Source organism: Lycorma delicatula, chromosome 1 (genome assembly GCF_047948215.1).
Source record: "Lycorma delicatula isolate Av1 chromosome 1, ASM4794821v1, whole genome shotgun sequence".
Classification (NCBI taxonomy): domain Eukaryota; kingdom Metazoa; phylum Arthropoda; class Insecta; order Hemiptera; family Fulgoridae; genus Lycorma; species Lycorma delicatula.
In genome coordinates, this window is record NC_134455.1 from 230,579,896 (window position 1) to 230,598,972 (window position 19,077).

Sequence of the window (19,077 nt, forward strand, 5' to 3'; positions counted from 1 at the left end):
AACAACGAGTAAACCTACCAGCAGTCAATACTCTTTTGCAGATTTTCAATGCTAAGTTCAATAATAAAACAAATGATAAAAGAGGCATCTGGAAAGTAAGTACTGTTTTCATTTGTTACTTAAAAAGACACAATTTTCAACAGAATAATTCTATTATTGCAACTACTTTTCTGTATAATTTCCACCATTATAAAGGCAGTTTATATATCTTGCAATCAATCTTTTCTTCATTCCTTCCTTGAATAATGGAGCTGCCAGTGAAGATAACCACTGTTGTACAACATTTTTCACATCATATCAAGGGATCACTTGAGATAGAGAAAAGAATGATAGTCATTTGGTGCCAAATCAGGAATAAGGTGGGTGCTTCAGCTGTTAGCAGCCAAACTGTTCAATCAAGACTTGAGTTTCACTGGCAACATGCGGATAAGCATTGTTATGAAGCAACAAATCCAATAACTGAGCGTGTGCCTCTCCTTTTGTTTTGGATTGCACAGCACAGTTTTTTGAGAGTATTACAATAATGTGAACTACTTAACAGTCTCATCTCTTGGCAAGAAAATAATCAACAATACTCTATTCTTAACCCAGAGGACAGTTCACATGATTTTTCGCGTGTTGAAACAGTGATTTTGACCCCATAGACTGCTGTTTGGATTCTGTGGTGGTGTGCAAGACCCAAGTCTCGTAACTAGTCACTATTTGGCTCAAGAAATTGTTACCTTCATTTTTATATCATAAAAGAAAAAACTGAGCAGTCTTAATTGCTTGTTTTTTGTGAACACTGTTACATTTTTGGCACCCAACATGAACAGAGATTGTTATAGCCTAGGTTTTGTGTTAAAATTTCATGCAGAACTGTTTCTGATATTTTAGAGAACTTAATACATAACAAAGAAATTGTAAATGTTCAATTACTGCATCGCTCAATGAACTGCTGCACAAACTTTCTAACCATTCCTTACTCATATTTTTTTAAACATAATTTTCACTAATTTGTTGATGAATATCAGCTGGTTTGATATTTCTCAAGTTTAAAAATCTGATAACTGCTTTAATTTCACAATCAGCAGGAATCTCACTTAAAACATTTAAAACTATGTTTAATTAACTATAAACAAACATTGTGTACTTGTAATGGCGTTTACTGAATGCCAATGAATGAGAGCATGTGTGAGCATACTCAAGAGTTGTGATCACAGCAGAGGGTGATAGAAGAAAATTGTACTTACCTTTTGGATACACATCGCATAAATTAAAATAGCAGTTTCTCACAATCAAATTTATATTCTCAGAAATCATTTGTTTAATAAATTTAGTAAGGTAACAACTGTTTCAATTAAAACAATATTTTAATTAATGATTATTTGAATGATCATTAAAATAAATTGTAGAATACTCATTTTCCAATGAAAATTCTATAAAGTTCAGTCTGTTTTCTGACTTATCTTAGTGATTTTTTTGAATAATTATCAACATTAACATGTTTACACATATAATGGAATATAATGCTCGAAAAAATATTCACAATATAAAGAAAAATTACTAATAAAGAAATTATTTAGCAATACAAAAGCAGGTAGACAAACTCTGGGAAGCAATATTTATGCAAATCACAAGAATGCATTCATATACAGAGTGTCCAGGACTTTCCAGGTATCCAAAAGTAACAGCTTATATTAAAAGAACCAGTTAATATATCTTAAATCATTACTTTCTTTACTAAACACAGCAACTCACCAAGTTTTAATGAAGGTTAGTCAAGTTCGATGTGTGCACCTTATGTAGCTAAACAGATATCTAGATGATAATTTTTTTTATTCTACATTGGAGGAGGGAAAATCTGCTACCAGATGCCCAGCAGTCTGTACTACTGGGTGTCTGGGGTTTCCCGCCTATGCGGGGACCCACTAAACACCCTCTCCCCTAAACTAAACTACATGGTGATGGTTGTTACCTTAAGGTGTTACATAAGGTATGCCCTCATCACTACGAATGTCTTTGGGAACTCCCGGCATCGCCCTCAGGTGATGGCTTTCAGCATCTCCCAAGGGCACCCAGCAGCGATGATCCTGTTGGACCCTGCTACCCACCCACAGAGGCTGGCCTTCCACAATCACTACTATTAGACTTACTTCCTGTTCTTAGTTCCATTCTTCTTCTTCTTTCAACTTTTTAGTTAACACTCTTTTAAACCAGCTATACTACAATGGTTCCACCCCTCTTCCGAACAAAGCATGTTAACCATAATCTCCTCTGGGAGTAATTCTGACTGGAATGAGTACTCTGACCTCCATCCAGGGCACCTTAAAAATGTGAAAACGCACATCTTCCTCACTATACAAACACCAAGGGGTCTCCCTTCTTCTCTTTGTGTGGAGGTAGTCAATGAACGACCCATATTCCATCAGCCACCTAGTCGTCCATATATCCAGCTCCCTATGTCCCCTGTTTAACCATGACCTGATGCACCTGGAATTAAGCGAAGTGTCCATCTGCCTGTGTAATCACCATCCCATCACTCTTGCTATTTTCTCATTAGCTCATCACTGGCCACCTTCAAATCTTCACCCTGATACCTGGCCAGCCTCCCCTCTGCCATTAAATCTAATGGATGCATTCCGGTGATGACCAGCACTGCCATGAGCAACACTGTTCAATAAGCTTGTGCGACCTGCAGCACCAGTCGCCAATAAACACTGTGTACACGAGCTTTGTTACGCTTAATCCATAGGGGCATGTCCCAAATTGGTACTGCATATAAAATGGCCGAAATGGTAGAAGCAATAATTCTTCCCTTCGAGGTGTGAAGGCCCCCAACATACCGCATCAGCCTCCCCACCGCGGCAGTCAACCTCTCTGCTTTCATACATACTTCCAAAAGATGTGTAGTAAACCCTCTCATCCTATCTATACACTCTCCCAAATACTTTGCTATGAGGAGAGGGTCACCTCAATAGCCTCCCGCCTTACAGAGACTCCAGGGATCCTTCTTCTCCCGGTCATCTAGATCATGATTATTTTGTTAGGCAACACTGACAGTCCTCTTAGTTTTAGCCATTCAACAAGGTACAACAAAACTTTGTCGGCCAGCTATTTCCTCCGTCACTATCCTCGCGGGCACTACCTGCACGAGGTCATCTATGTAAGCGACTATTTCAGCACCTGCTGGAAGCCTCCTTGCCAGGAGGCTCTCTTAAACAACACTCCACAAAAGGGGGTCCAGTAGTGATCCCTGAGGCGACACCCCCTTTCCATTGTCATGGCAACCTCCTCTCCTTTCATAGAGGCAATGTTCTACCCATCACCATCAAGTATTCTTGTATAGTTCTGATCAGGTAAAAAGTCACCTTCTCCTCCAGTTGGTTAATAATAGAGGTCCAAGTGGTGCAGTTAAATGCTTTCTTAATATCTAAAAATGACAATAGGAATTCTTCTGGTGTGTCTATATCTGGCTGCCGCCTCGTTCGAAATCTCCATAACCCTTCTAACTGCATCAATTGTAGATTTCCCTTTTCTAAAGCCGGTTTTCCAAAAGGCCTCTCTGATTCTTCAACTTTAATTCCAGTCTTCTAGCTAGTAATGTTTCTTTTAACACTTCTCCCACAGTGTTAATGAGGGACATGGGACAAAACCCACCCCCTCCTTAACAATCATCACCAAGTAGTCATGTAATCCCGAGCATCCTTCCAGCTCCCCAGGATAGTCTCCCTCAGGAGGGCCAAACTGTAAACTTCCAAAAACGCCAAAAGTGATGCCTCAGCAAAAATTTTAAGAACATCCACTGGGATGTCATCTGGTCCTGGACTCTTGCATGGTCTAAGTTTAGGTAGGGCATAATGCCATTCTTCCATGGCAAATCTAGGATCTCCACTGCTACCACTTGCCTCCTCCTTCAGCTGTTATCCTCAGGAAAACGCTTCCAAAGAGACTTCCTCAACTGATCTTTAGATAGCTTGGGAAGTGCCCTTCCAAATTTATCACTCACTCTTTCAAACGTGACACCAAAGGATCTCTTCGAGGTCAGCGAATACCTTATTCCATTTAGCCATTTTTGATTTTGTAATGATCTTTCTTAATTGTTTTCTAGTCTGTTTAAGCAATTTATAGGTCATGCTCTAAATCACCGTCGTGTCCTATCACCTGCTGCTCTGCATCAGAATCCTGCATAGTCGAACATCTCTTCCAAATATCTGCAATTTCTGGAGTCCACCACCAAACTGTTTTGTGTCTCATACACCTACCCTATCCATCATTAGATCACTGGTTAGGATAGGAGTCCATCATTGCGCCATGCAACCTCTCCAGCTCAATTCTATCCAGATCTCCAACGTTCTCCACAAAAATTTCCTGCAGTTGGGGTATCAATTCCAGAGTCACTCTCCAGAGCAACAGAGTCACACTCCAGAAAACCCTAAGATGCCCAACAATCACCTCTACACACCTATGATTGCTCAGCTCTCCTCATTTAATACTCTCCATTCTACTTTGTTCATATATGCCTCCCTGACAAACATCAGGTCAAAAGTGTATCCACGAAGTTCATGATGGAATGTGTGCTCATTAACACTCACCATACCCAAGGAGACCATCTTTCACAGCCCATCTCCGGATTCTTAGCATTGAACTCCCCAGACAACATGACCTGGCCATCACAACTCCTTATCACCACAGTCAGATCTTCAAGCACCTAAAGAATAGCCTGAAAGGATACTCTGCAAATGTAGCAGTTAAAAAAGGTAGTCTCTTCCACCACCACCCAGACAAAACCCCTGCCAGAACCACTACTACTGATATAAGTTCGTCCGGCCACCAGCAGTTGCACACGTGCAATTCGGGTTCTTCTACCACTTCTTACCATGCGTTGCTCCCCAGTTGGGCTCTGTGACCAGCAAAAGAACACATCTGCCATCTCTAGCTGTGCCCCATAGAAGATCATGGGCCTGACAGCTTCTGTATACACAGAGTTGCAGACTGAGAGGATTTCCAAGTCATCCTCCTCACAACACTTGACCTCTCTTAATAGGTACGCATATGCCTGTTTTCCATCTTTCTCTGTCAATCTAGTGACCAGGGTTTTTTTACTTATCCTTTGGCTGCCTAGATGAACCTGTTCCTTCTAAAGTTAGTTTTAGTGGCTTTGTCAATGTATATGCCGGATGATCTGTCGGTTCTGTAAAATGTACATTCAATTAATTTCCGTAACACACATGCCACATCACAATCTTTTGCAGCAAAAATCACATTATATTTCGCCAAGAGAAAGACTTTAACAATGCACTTCCCTTTGACAGTATATTTGCCCCTCCAATCCCTGAATCAATTACTATGATAAAGACCTTCCGTTCATAATCTTCCAAATCATCACCATGTAGGAGCATGGCGGCCTCACTACAGACCATCAAGTGTCCCACCTCAAGCTTACCTCCCATGGCGAGATCGCTGACTTTCGGAACCACTTTTAAACTGATTCAGAGTCTAAACTTCAGTTTTGATAGATCCATAAAACCACAAAGTCCCTGTCCCTATCAAGGAATGTCAATTCTTTAAGCTCAATAATTCTAATAAATGTAGAATTTCATCTGGCTACCACCATCTTGTCTACATCTTCATCCTTAGCACCCTCCTCCAATTGTGGCAGGATCTCACTAATGCCCATCTTGCTCACTGTCTGGCAGACTACCTCCTTACCCACAACCTTCTTCTCGAACTGGTTAGATTCACGGAGTTCTGCCACCACTCCCACCATGTCTCCTGCTAACTCCTTAAGCTCATGGAGAAGTGTGGTTTTTGCTGCATGTTTCATAAGAGTACCACTCAAGCTTTTTTTTTTCAATCAGCTAACGGACATATTTAAAGAATTCCCCTTTCAAGGAGTTCAGTGTCCCTCCTCCTGCTCTGCCCCCTCATCTTGTGAGGCTCCTTTTGTGGAGTGACTCCTCTTTCTTCTCTCCTTCTTCTCTTTGGACCAGCTACCTCAGCAGACTCACTAGTAGTAGATTCTGGCAAGCTGTACTCATGCAGCAATGCCTAAATAACAATGTATCAAGATTGTTTTCAACACAGTGCATTACCTCTGCAACAAACTGATATCATAAATTGCAATCGTTTGGTTTAATGTGATGAAGTTGTAACTTGTACACTCACAAATGGAGCTGCTTATGAACAATATCATGAACACTAGAACAAGAAATTTTCAGTTCTTAACTAGCCTGCTTAATTGACTTTCCATGACTGACAGTGATTGCTTTGTGTAAACGAACCATAGTCTCGTCACTAACTGCAACTTTTGGATGATTTCCAGTTTGTGAAACCAAGCTTCCAAGTCATATCCCACTGACGAATAGACTACAGGAGGATCAATATTCCATTCAGTTTGTAACTTATTGAAACTCCAGTAACCAAAGCCTGCCTTCTGTTGTACGATCCACATCCTACAACAACTACTACCAACTATATTTGCATTGTGAGTAAGATTGCCTGTGCATGCAAATTCCACTGACTTTGAGAGTATACAGAACAAATCTTGGAGATATTTCTTGTCCATTGAGCCTCTGTTTAAGAGATTATGATGACTGGTTTTCTAAATATAGGCAATTACTTTTGGATACCTTTAGCCCAGACCTTATATAATGAAATTTGTAATCAAGTTTAAACTTTCATTCTTTATGAAATAAATGTAGCCGATTTATATCTCCAAATTTCATAATGGCAGCCATGTCAATTTTTAATTTAATTAAATTCTCTATATCAGCTTTGTCAAATTATGTGAAATCTTAATTATTAGGTGAAATCTTTACATTTTATTGTATAAAAAAATTGCCACACATTTAAACACAACCGAAACAATCAAACTACAGTGTAATCTGAGAAATAGTTTTGTGCCAGTTTTTATTAGCGACAATAAATGTTTTTTCAAAATAAATACTGTGTCACTTAAAAGAAACACAAGTTTATGCCGAGATGTAATAAGATTGTTTGAACACTTTTTCATCATGATAATATATAAGTTTTATTTATATATATATATATATATAATCCTGCTCAAAATAAGTTTAATCACAGTAAAGTCTGGTTAATTAAAAATATATTTTATGAAATGCTATCAGAGAATTCAGACTAGTCCTATAAAAAATAAATATAGGGCATAGCATTCCTTGTAAGTTCAGCAGTAGTGGATACTTATGATCAGCATGCCAAATGACATCGTTCTGCATATATCTGGGTTTTTAATTTGCAGTTTTGTTATCACATGCTAGGCACATCTGCAATTTCACTATAGAGCATAAGGTGAAGCAGAGAGGTTAACATAAATTCTGCATCAAACTCACATATCTACAACAAAGAACTATCAAATAATCTACCAGGCCTATAGCAATGATGCAGTAAGTCAAGGTAATAAGGAATAGTCAAGGTATTTTGAGAGTTATCATAGCTCGTGAATAGAGAGATCACAGACACCATCGTGTACACACCCAGAAAATGTAAACAAAATTAAACAGCTTAAACAAATCATCTGACACAATGCAGACAATCCTCGTGTCTATTATAAAGACTTGTATTGAACTATTGACAACTTCATAAGAAGGACCATGGTTAAAAATACAAGAAAATTCATCAGGAAGCACAGAATATTCCAAACTTCAGGTTGTGTGTGGGGGGGGGGGGGGGGGTAGGCTAGAAGTAGGCAACTATGATCCAAAAACTAAGCAGATTCTTCACAAAGAGAGACCTCAACACTCACAGGCCAAAGAAAGAATAGCATTTCATTGGCAACTCCACCAATTTGGTAGTGAAACTGATTTTCTTCTGGAAAAATCAGATTATCAATGTAAAGTTCTGCTGTAAGGTTCTGAGATATCTAAGAAATGAAATTGGACACTACTAACAAATTTAAACTTTACTTAAAAGTATTTGGGTATTCCACCACAATTCTCCAAATGACATACCCAAAAACATGAGTTGTTTAGCTGGAATAACATTCAAGTTTTTCAGCTACATGTGTCCCACACTTAGTCAGTGAAACTTTCCTCTTCACCAAACACTCAAACTTAACGGTCATTTATTTTGAAATTGTGAAGGAGATCCAGTATGATTAGGCCCTACTCAAAGTATATAACAGACTTACTACATGAAACTTCCTTGAAGCATTCCAATAGTAAGAGAACCAACAGAAAATATGCAGTGCATTACTGCACAAGGAGACTACTTCATAGAGGATGGTGGTCAAATTTACATCAGGTAATTGAACAGAACTGAATTTAGTTTATGCTTTGATAAGCAATAAGGTATGTTTTTTTTATAAGTCTAGTTTCAGAATTTCTTTATCACATTTCATATTTACTGTTATTTGCTTTATAATCCACTGTTAGACATAAATATTCATCTAATTAGTAAAATACAGCATACCTTGTCGAAGCAAAACAGGACATTCTTGCACAGTGCAATCAAGTTCTAAACATTCAATACCTAAAAACTGAAAATAAACATTATTACTTAACTAACTTTTTATAACATTAAACTTAACTGACAATCTATTACAATAAAAGAAGATTGTACTAACAAATTTCACATATTTGACTTCAGCAACTGTGCAATCTTGAAATCAAAATTACCAAACATCCTTGATGTAGTAATAAAATTAAATTTTCATCAGTAAAATTTCAAGATTAAGCCTTAAAATGGTTACTTTTCTTGACTATTGTACTGATTTTTTAAACACGTTTTCTTATATACCTTTAAAAATATAAACAAACAGTTTTCTTGGCATTATATTTTAACTTTTCAAAAACGGAAAATAAAAAGGCAACTAACTTAAGGATAAACATGGCAATGTAGATAACTTCTTTTGCAAATTGCCATCTTCCTATATTTCTTTTTCACACGTCTGATTGTAAAAACATAATTTATCCTGTGATAAATATTCAAATTGTAAATATATAGTAAAAAACAATCTATTTCCCTTTAATAGCTAAATAAGGAAGCACATTTGAAAATATATGATGGGAGGTTGTAACAAGGTATGTTAAAGAGTAATTTTAAAACTTAATCCAAATTCAACAAAATCAAATAGATATAGTGTAAAGAGATTATTTGTTTTTTTTTTTTTAAAGACACCTTATTATGATTAAGTAATTTTTTTAAAATTAGAAACAAAAATTTTACGTACAAAATAATTTATTCATTAAAAAACATTTATAAAAGAAACTTACATAAAATTGTACAATCATTAAATAAAAATAAATATAAAATAAAACACAAAAATTTACTGCAATGGATTTGCTTCATGTATGACATAAAACAGTAATTTAATGTAAACTCATATAAATATAACAGTAATGTAATTATTGTTGTATTAACTTAACTCAATATAGTAAGTCATTAACTTTCTTATTATGTAACACACACTTATTTGATATTAGGATAAGATACCAGGTTATGGATAAGGGGAGAAAACTGTACCCAGATAACCTGATTGTTTCACATTATCTGGAAAACCTCAAAAAAGAATAAAATTTTGAAAAAGAAGGTAATAATCACAGCAATGTAAAATTAAATGATATCCGTAAATCATTAATTACAACAATAAGTGGAGTTTCCATCTGGATAAATAACTTTTTACTGTTTACTTTTTGTAACAAAGATGAAAGGTTGATAGCCATAAATTAACATTATGCAGTACATATTACAGTAAAATATCAATTGAAAATATTTTTCTATTTTAAATTTGAAAAGTGCTTTTGGGCTACACAATCTTGTAAATACTTTAACGTTAAAAGTTTCTTAGAAGTTTTCTTATCTTTCACAACAGGTAATTGCTCTAACATTTCCACAGATTCAGAATTATTTGGGCAAGTTACATCTTCTACAATTTCATCGTCTGAGCTGTCATTTTAGCTAACTTGCAAGGACGTCACCAACAAGCCTTCACAATCTCATCTTCACTCAAGATCTCATTCCCAATGTTATTTATCTCATGTTATCCAGAGAGCAATGTCTTCATCATTTACTACTGAACAACCTTCCAATTTCTGAAATAACTGAAAAAGGTTTTCATAAGTGTCGCTGTCTTTATCAATTAAAATTAGACAACGAGTGATTCTTCCATTTGGACATCTGGCCAAATATTTATCCAGCTTTTTATTAGTCACTTTGGTAATTTCATCCAAGCTGCGACACAAAAATCGCTGTTTTTACATTGATTGTTTTAAGAATTTCTATAAGATTTTTTTGTTCTTCAGTAGCTTCTTGTTGTTAAAACATTGAAGTTATCAATTTCTTTCTATATCACCTCTTCAAACCTTCTATAACTCCTTGTTTGAGGAGTTGTACGAGAGCAATTACATTTGGTAGTAGAAATTTGACATAAACATTACATTCAGCTGTTCTTCTGCTGGATGACATGCAGTACTGTCAATGAACAAAACCTTTCTTCTAGTCCTTTTTCTTTCAAATATTTGATGACTGAGGGAGCAAATGTGTAGTGAAACAAATTTTTAAAAATATTTGAACTCAACCAAGCTGATTTTTGGGACGTGTGTTTAGCTGGAAGAGCATTCATATTAATATTTTTTAGTGCACATAGTCTAGTAGACTTCCCTAATTAACAATGGCAATTTTAGTCCTAATGTGTTACTTCATAACAGAACTATAACTTTCTTGCTAGATTTATGGCCTTTTGCTGAAGTTTCAAATTTTGAGACCATTGTTTTTTTCAGTAACATTCAATAAAATATACCAGTCTTATCCACATAAATGTTTGAGCAGCAATTAAGTAAATTTTTTTAAAAACTTTTCACTAACTAGACTGTCACTACAAAGACTTTTCACCACAGATGTTTAATAGGCATATACCATGTCATTCTTTCCACCTTGCTACCCAACCATTTTTGCACTTAAGTTTTCAATGGTCTCTCTATTTTTTTTTCCAATTGGAAACTGTTTACTTCACAACTCCTAATTCAAGGGCTATGTTTTTTAAACTTTCTGCTTTGTCAACACGGTTAAGCGAATGCATTTTTCTTGCATAGAAACTGTTACACTTTTTCTTTTTGTCATTGTTTGTTTGTCCTGATTTTTCGTTTCAGAAACACAAAACATGCAAGCACACAAGAATGCCAATACATATTAACAAACAAGCAAAAATGTGATATGAATTTAACTATACCGTATTTACTATAATGTATATGTAACGCAACTACAACTACAAACGACCAAATTCGACAATACACAGTAACATAGTGTACAACACTAATGTCACATAGGCCTAATCATAAACAGAAGTAATTAGTCATCTTATTGGCATCTTTAAGAATCTACTCTCTTTTTCCTTCAAATGCGATGTTTTCAGAAACTTCTTTACGATTTATAAAGATCGGATTGGGAGGATTATTCCCAATAATCAATGGGATCTGGATTAGCATGATTTTACTGTATTTAAAATTATTGTAGTATTTTAATTTAAATAAAGTCATTTTATCTGAGTTTTTAAGAGAATGAAATTGTCAATTATCCACAAACGGTAAAATTTCACTAATATCTTAAATTTCTGTGATAATAAACTAATAATAAATTAAATTCAGTTTTTGTCATCTGACTGTAAGACATCAATAGTGTTGTCATTAATTAGAGATACAATGGGAGGCTCAATTTTGTTTTCTATTTTATTATCTAATTACCAATAAATTGGTTCAACAGTATCCGTTGTATGTTTTATGCAGCATGAATTTTTAAAAGCAGTATTTTCTGATAACACATAATTTTTGATTCGTCCCCAATTTAACTCAATTGGGTTGAATACAAAATAATAGGGAGGTAATCAAAGCACGATTCTGCCACAGGATCTTATATACACATTAAAATTACTTTTAGTGTGCAAAACCCTTTGCAATAAATTGGACCTCAGGTTCAAGCCACATTCTGATATCATTCTCTTTCAAAGACATAGCTATAATTCTTTCCTTTTTACATGAATGATAAGGGGCATTGTCTAAGAAAATAACCGAATTACCTTCCAGAGGAGGTAACTCACTACTAAACCGTTTCTCAATAAATAAATTTTGTGTACTTTTTATGAACAGTGATTTTATTGCGGGTTTTTTTTTTTTTTTTTTTTTTTTAGTAAACTATAATCATTAGTACATTTATAGTCAAGAATTACATTGTACACTGAAGCAGCACAACTTAAATGTTAGCAGTTTATTAACAACATCCGAAAATCAATGCCATTGGATTATTCTATAATTCACTTTTGAGAGCATTTAAAATTGTGTTTTTTTACACAGCTTTTTGTGCAACCTTTTTTTTCAGGGGGGATATCAGTGATCGTGCACCATTATCTGTTAAATCAATCAGACATTGAGTCAAAATAATGGTATACCTCAAGTTGTACAGACACAAATCTAGCAATACACTACACTCGCATTCCAATAAACTTAAAAAAATTGCATTATATTAACTTTAAATAACATTAGAGAAAATAAATAAGTAACAAAAAACAAAAATTGAACATTAGAACAAAAGTGTGGTCATATGAAAAGATCAAGGGTTTTAATAGAACTGAGAAGAGATGTTATATAAATTTTTGATTATATTGACTACTATATGACAAATTAATTATATGGTGACTAAATTAATTATATAGTAATATAGTATGTGGTAATGATTATAGTATTGTACACAGATATGGCCACGTTGTGAATCGGCACTGACAAAAGGGATGTGACTCAGCAGAATCATGATGAACTTCACTGACACAAAGGCAACTTTTGTTTATTCTTAATAACATTTAAGAATTTATTTTTTGGATAAAATTTATGTACCTACTCTTGTCCTGTATGAAATTGTTTATCTTGGAGTTTATTAAGACCAACACTAACAAAAATTAACTTTTTAAGGAGAAATTTGTTATATTATTAACAGGTACGAAGCCTTCATTAGTTATAGCAAGCATCTAGTTCCTAAACTTTTAACATGAATGCTTTTCTTTTTACTGATGAATTAATTCACCACAGAAGCTTACAAAGTTTGTACGTGGAAATATGTAAATGGAAATTTGTAGCATTTAATAAAATTCCTATACTCACCAGGATTCAAACCCAGGACCTCCGGATGAAAAATACTGCCACTCTGATCAGGAAATTTTCACCATTACATTAAATATCACCAATAATATTAATGGCTGATAAATGTAAAATCGGTCATAAACAAAAACAAAGGCTTTAATACAACTCATGAATTTATAAACTGAAAAGTGTATTTTTAACTCTGAATAAAATTAATTATACTCTAACAGAACATTTACCAAATAAAATTATCCGAAATAACTTTAAACAAAAAAAATTTAATTAAATTAAAATGTAGAATTTATTTCTTAAATTACCTGACTACTAGAATTTATAGTAGATGATGGTTCAGTCCATGCCAGTCCAACACTTCCAGGGAGAAAGAACCTATAACCATGAGGATTAAGGAGCTCCCAATTGGATTCAATTCCAACATTACTATTATTAAATTCTGCAAGCAAAGGCAAATGAAACTAATAATTCACAATTTTAAAACATCAAATGTAAAGGATTTAAATAAAGTTTGTAAATAAGATGAGAAAAAATTACTCTTTAATCACAGGTAGTATTAACAGCCACAGGGAAATATAGATGTAACCTACAGCAAGTCCAAAAAAGATTGTTTAATTTTCTAAATTGTTTTTCTAGGTGCCCAGTATGTAGGAGAGATGTAAGTTATACTGATTGCTATTAGATAATTCAAGTTTTGATTGAAACACCCTTCTCATTCCCATGAGCACAAATTTTTCAAGTTGGCACCCACCAGACAACAGAAAGCATTTTGTGCTGTGAAATACAAAAGACAACGTCTGTTACCACAGTTTAACGCAACTTTTGGCGACAGTTTGAGGTCGATCCACCTGACAAGAACTCCATAAGTGTTGGTATACACAACTCAAACAGGTTGCCTATGCAAAGGCAAAAACACAGGCCGTTCTTTGCATTCACAGAACAGTGGATAGAGTTCAGCAATCTGTTCAAGCAAGCCCCATAAAATCAGTTCAGAAAGTGAGCCGTGAGTTAGCATTACCCTGCTCAACAGTCTGGGATGTTCTTCGTTAAATGTTTGAAATTCAAGGTTTACAAGCTGAATCTTTTGCAGGCATTTACTGAAGTTGACAAACAACTTTGCACTGTCTTCAGTGTACACATGTTGGAATTCCTGGAAAATTATGAGTTTGGGGACAGAATAATCCTCAGTGATGAGACAAACTTCCATATCAATAGCAAAGTCAGCAGACATAATGTTTGAATCTGGGGTTCAGGACACCCTTGGCGAATCATTTAGTACATCAGAGATACTCCAAAGTTGAACGTCTTTGCTGCCATATGCAGAAGGAAGCTTTACGGGCAATTTTTCTTAGCGGAAAGAACTGTAAAGGGACACTTACCTTGACATGCTCCAGTTTTGGTTGATGTCACAACTTGGAGACTCCCAAAATTTCATTTTTCAACAGGATGGAGCTCCACCCCACTTCCACAATAACGTGAGAGAAGTACTGACATGACAACATGCGACTCCTTTTTGTGGGCTTTGTCAAAGACAAGGTCTTTGTTCCACCATTGACTCAAGATCTGATCAAGTTGTAGTGTTGGTACAACATTCATACATAAACATCCATCCATGAGTTAGGTGCTAATAAATTTTCAACATGCTTTTGTAAAAAAGAAATGCACTGATTACAGGATCTTTCTCTACAGTTAAATAAGTTCTGAATTCTCTAAATTAAAACATAATTTTATGTTTCTGTGATTTGACACAATCATTCTTCATTCTTTTAGGAAAACTTGAGTAATATGATGTTAAGAAAGTTAGCTTAATTGTTAACTCTACTTAGTAAACAAATCCCAACTGGTAGAAATATGTTCTAATTGAATGAGCAGAAGTAATGAAGACAAACTCAATTTTGGGTCCTTGACTACTTTTAAGATATATAAATTATTTCCCTGACTACTTACAATTAAATTTGTACAATTTAGACAAGATTAGTTCAATTTTTTAAAAAACTGGTAAAGAAATTAACATCTTGCGTTGAGAATAAAATGTAGTTTGGGGAAATAATAAACTTGAATGCATATAAACATATTAAATTTTTAATAAAAAAAAAGATTGTTGGACTATTAATATAATTTAGCAATAACATAATACGATATGACTAACAAATCTTTTGATCAATTACTTACAACACCACCTTCTTTGAGATGTGTGACAACTCTCAAGTTTGAAAGGGAACCAATGGATATAAGCCGATTACTACTACGTTTTCTGTATTAGTGAAATATTTGTTTACTACAATTTTTCACCCTATCCCAATTACATTTTAATCGTTACATAGAACTAGCAGTTGATGATGTTAAAGAACAATTTAGATTCGGAGTAACAGTACAAGGTGAAAAGATAAAGATGCTACGATTTGCTGATGATATAGTAATTCTAGCTGAGAGTAAAAGGGATTTTACAAATCCATGAATGGCACATTTACAAACAATGAATGGCATGGATGAAGTCCTATGCAAGAACTATTGCATGAAAATAAACAAGAACAAAACAAAAGCAATGAAATGTAGTAGAAATAACAAAGATGGACCACTGAATGTGAAAATAGGAGGAGAAAAGATTATGGAGGTAGAGGAATTTTGTTATTTGGGAAGTAGAATTCCTAAAGATGGACGAAGCAGGAGCGATATAAAATGCTGAATAGCACAGGCGAAACGAGCCTTCAGTCAGAAATATAATTTATTTACATCAAAAATTAACTTAAATGTCAGGAAAATATTGTTGAAAGTATATGTCTGGAGCACTGCTTTATATGGAAGTGGACTGGACGATTGAGTACCTGAGAAGTAAAGATTAGAAGTTTTTGAAATGTGGTGCTATAGGAGAATGTTAAAAATCAGATGGGTGGATAAAGTGACAAATGAAGAGTTTGGAATATGTAAAACAAATTGTTAGGGATGTAGGATGTAGGGGGTATACCGAAATGAAACGACTAGCACTAGATAGGGAATCTTGGAGAGCTGAATCAAACCAGTCAAATGACTGAAGACCAAAAAAAAAAATTTTGAAAAGTTTCATATTCAGCAGAAGCAAGATAATAAACAATTTTCATCTATTAAAATCTCTTTTTATAAATGTTAACATTCATATAATTATTTGGGAGGGATATAGGTTTGATATTACGGTGCTTTTAATGCTGTAAATGTATACATATATATATATATATAATAAAAAAAATCCAACAAATCCTTTTTACCCTTTATTTATTTTTTATGGTTTTTTTAAGAATTTATATTTAGTTTAAACAAATATATATATATATATTTAATGTACACAAAAATGGTCTTGAACAAGAAGAATTTTAAGAAAAATAAATCTTTGTGTTACCTTATATCTGTATGAGGTTTGAAAAAAAAAATATGCAGAATTTTTACATTTTTCATGCGGTATAAAAATCCAGTTGTCAAAATTTTTTTGTTGTGTTGGCACACTTGTCTCTAATGTATATTTACATGTATGCTTAGTTTACTGTTGGCTTTCAAAAAGTCTACACATGTGTTTTATATGGTCGGCGATTTTTAAATTGTGGAAAAAATAGAACACAGAATTTGCATTAAATTTTGCTTTAAAAATGTTAAAGTGCAGCACCGCATTAGAAATGTTGAATTTTGTTTTTGGCGATTTTTCTATGAATAAAACAAGTGTTTACAAGTTGTACAAACGTTTCCAAGAGGGCCATGAAGACGATGAGCAGCCTCACGTCCCAGCATATCAACAACCAATGACAACATTGAAAGTGAAGAAACTGATTATGGACATTCACTATCAGAGAGGTTACCGATGATGTTGGCGTATCATTTGGCTCATGCCAAACAATTTTTCTTTTGGTTTTTTGAACATGAAACAAATGTAGCAAAATATGTTACGAAACTGTTGAATTTCAAAACAATTCATGGCAGTTGCACCACAATAATATAATGCACCTGCAAACATAACACTTCACTGCTTGTTTGTGAATTTTTGGCCAGAAAAACATCATTTTAATGCCTCAGCCTCCATATTCACCAGACGTGCCCGCCTGTGACTTCTTCCTACACCCCAATCTGAAAAGAACCACAAAAGGACAATGATGTTTTGCCAACATTGAAAAGATACAGATAGAATCGGAGCTAAACACCATATCAAAAATTGTGTTCCATAGGGGCTTCGAAGATTGGAAAAAGTGCTGGCACAATTGTACTACATCTGAAAGGGAGTATTTTGAAGGTGACGAAATTGGTATTGATGAATAAATAAAAGTTTTGAGAAAGATTAAAATTCTGTAAAATTTTGATCAAATCTCATATACTCTGCTGGTTTTATTAAAATTAACTGTAATTTATTTATTAGAAGAAATAACAGTACACACTTTATAAGACACTCCAATTTGTAAGAACTTTTCACAGAGCCACTACATTTGTGTTCTTACTGCATTATTGGTAAAGGTTTTTAACAAGGTACTACATGATATTAATATATATAAAACATATTTTAATTTAAAAGCAATCAATCACAAACTTTCTTTTGTAAATAACTGTATTTACTCAAATTAAAATACTTTACAATGAATAAATACTGAAACACACATATTAAACATATGAAATTTTTAAATCATAATAGTATGTTTACTTTTTTTTGTTTACATAATATTATTTGAAATAAAAGAAATTCTCAGCTAATGTGAGAGTGCCTAAAATAAATAAATAAATATCTCCATAGACAATGTGAGGTCAGTTACATATGAATACAACACCACCACTGACAACAGGTTATTGACACACAACAGTTACGAAGGTACCTTCTCAATGAATGTAGAAGATCGGTGATATGGTAAGACCTTCTCAATTCAAAAATACAATAAAAATATTTAAGCAAGTTACAATAATTCTCAACAATGATTAAGCATAACTAGTGTTTTTGTTATCAAAGAATATGCTCTGTTTGAAAAAATTAATTAAATCTAAATCTAATTTTAGGCAAATTTTTTGCCTTATTTCAATGGAGAAGAGTTCTAAGTCTTGAGCAATATACATGGGAAACAAATTAATCACATATGAAACTGACAAGCAGTTACAGAAACTGATTCTAGAATGTAAGAATCATCAGCAATCTTCATCAAATGAGCAACAGACCTAATTGTATGTTAAGACTTTAATTTCCACTCTCGTAGGACAATCAAAGAATAGTTTTATCACGAGGTAGCTGATGTTTTCCATAAAAAGGATATTTGCAAATTTTATTATTTTTATCTTAGATTATATAAAGATATAATGCAATAAAAATACCACTATTTTCAATACCAAATAGAACCTCATAAAAGGATTTTCATAAAAATTATATATGAAATTCTGTAAACCTTTCTCTTGAAAACTACTCTTAAATATATCTTGAAATTTTTTCTTAAATTGATGCTCCAAATCCATTAACACTTATAGACCTAGCTTGAAAATAAATATTCTCCACGTTGGAACAATCTTTTTATTTATTAAACCACTTCTCACTTGCAACAAAAGCTTCATTTAAGCCACAAATTTTTAACTTTTAAACGCACTTTTTCCCTTGAAAAAATGTGGCAATAGAAATTTTGGATGATATACTCTACACTCTTCGCATAATTTTTTCTAATTTCAACGCAATTTCAGCTAAAATCATCTCTATTCTTCTACTGTAACTGTGGACTATTTAATTAGAAATGGTTAAAAATGCTTATATTTAATGATCCTCAATCATAATTACAAATTTATAAAAAAATTATTTCTTTTTAAATCGTTTGTTTGTATCTACATTACATAAGAAACCTTTGTCCCGTCACTCAATGAAATGCTATTAAATAAAAAAAGTAAAACCACAAAAATGTACCAGATTGTAACTTGACTTGAAGGAAACTGAATATTTACTGACAATGTTAAAAGATGAAATAATACTTTTATTATCAAACAAATAAAATAAAAATTGACAATATACATTATATACTGC

At 33.7% G+C, this 19,077-nt stretch overlaps 1 protein-coding gene across 2 annotated transcripts in view; it reads right to left on the minus strand.

The window, feature by feature from the left end:
• LOC142329451 (cobalamin trafficking protein CblD-like) overlaps positions 1–19,077 on the minus strand; it is a 40,884-nt gene that overhangs the window by 13,162 nt on the left and 8,645 nt on the right. For both annotated transcript variants that reach the window (XM_075374098.1, XM_075374104.1), the window contains exons 3-4: positions 13,382–13,515; positions 8,410–8,476 (exon numbers count right to left, since the gene is read on the minus strand). In XM_075374098.1, coding sequence (XP_075230213.1) covers positions 8,410–8,476; positions 13,382–13,515 — 201 coding nt within the window. The remainder of the gene's footprint in view (positions 1–8,409; positions 8,477–13,381; positions 13,516–19,077) is intronic.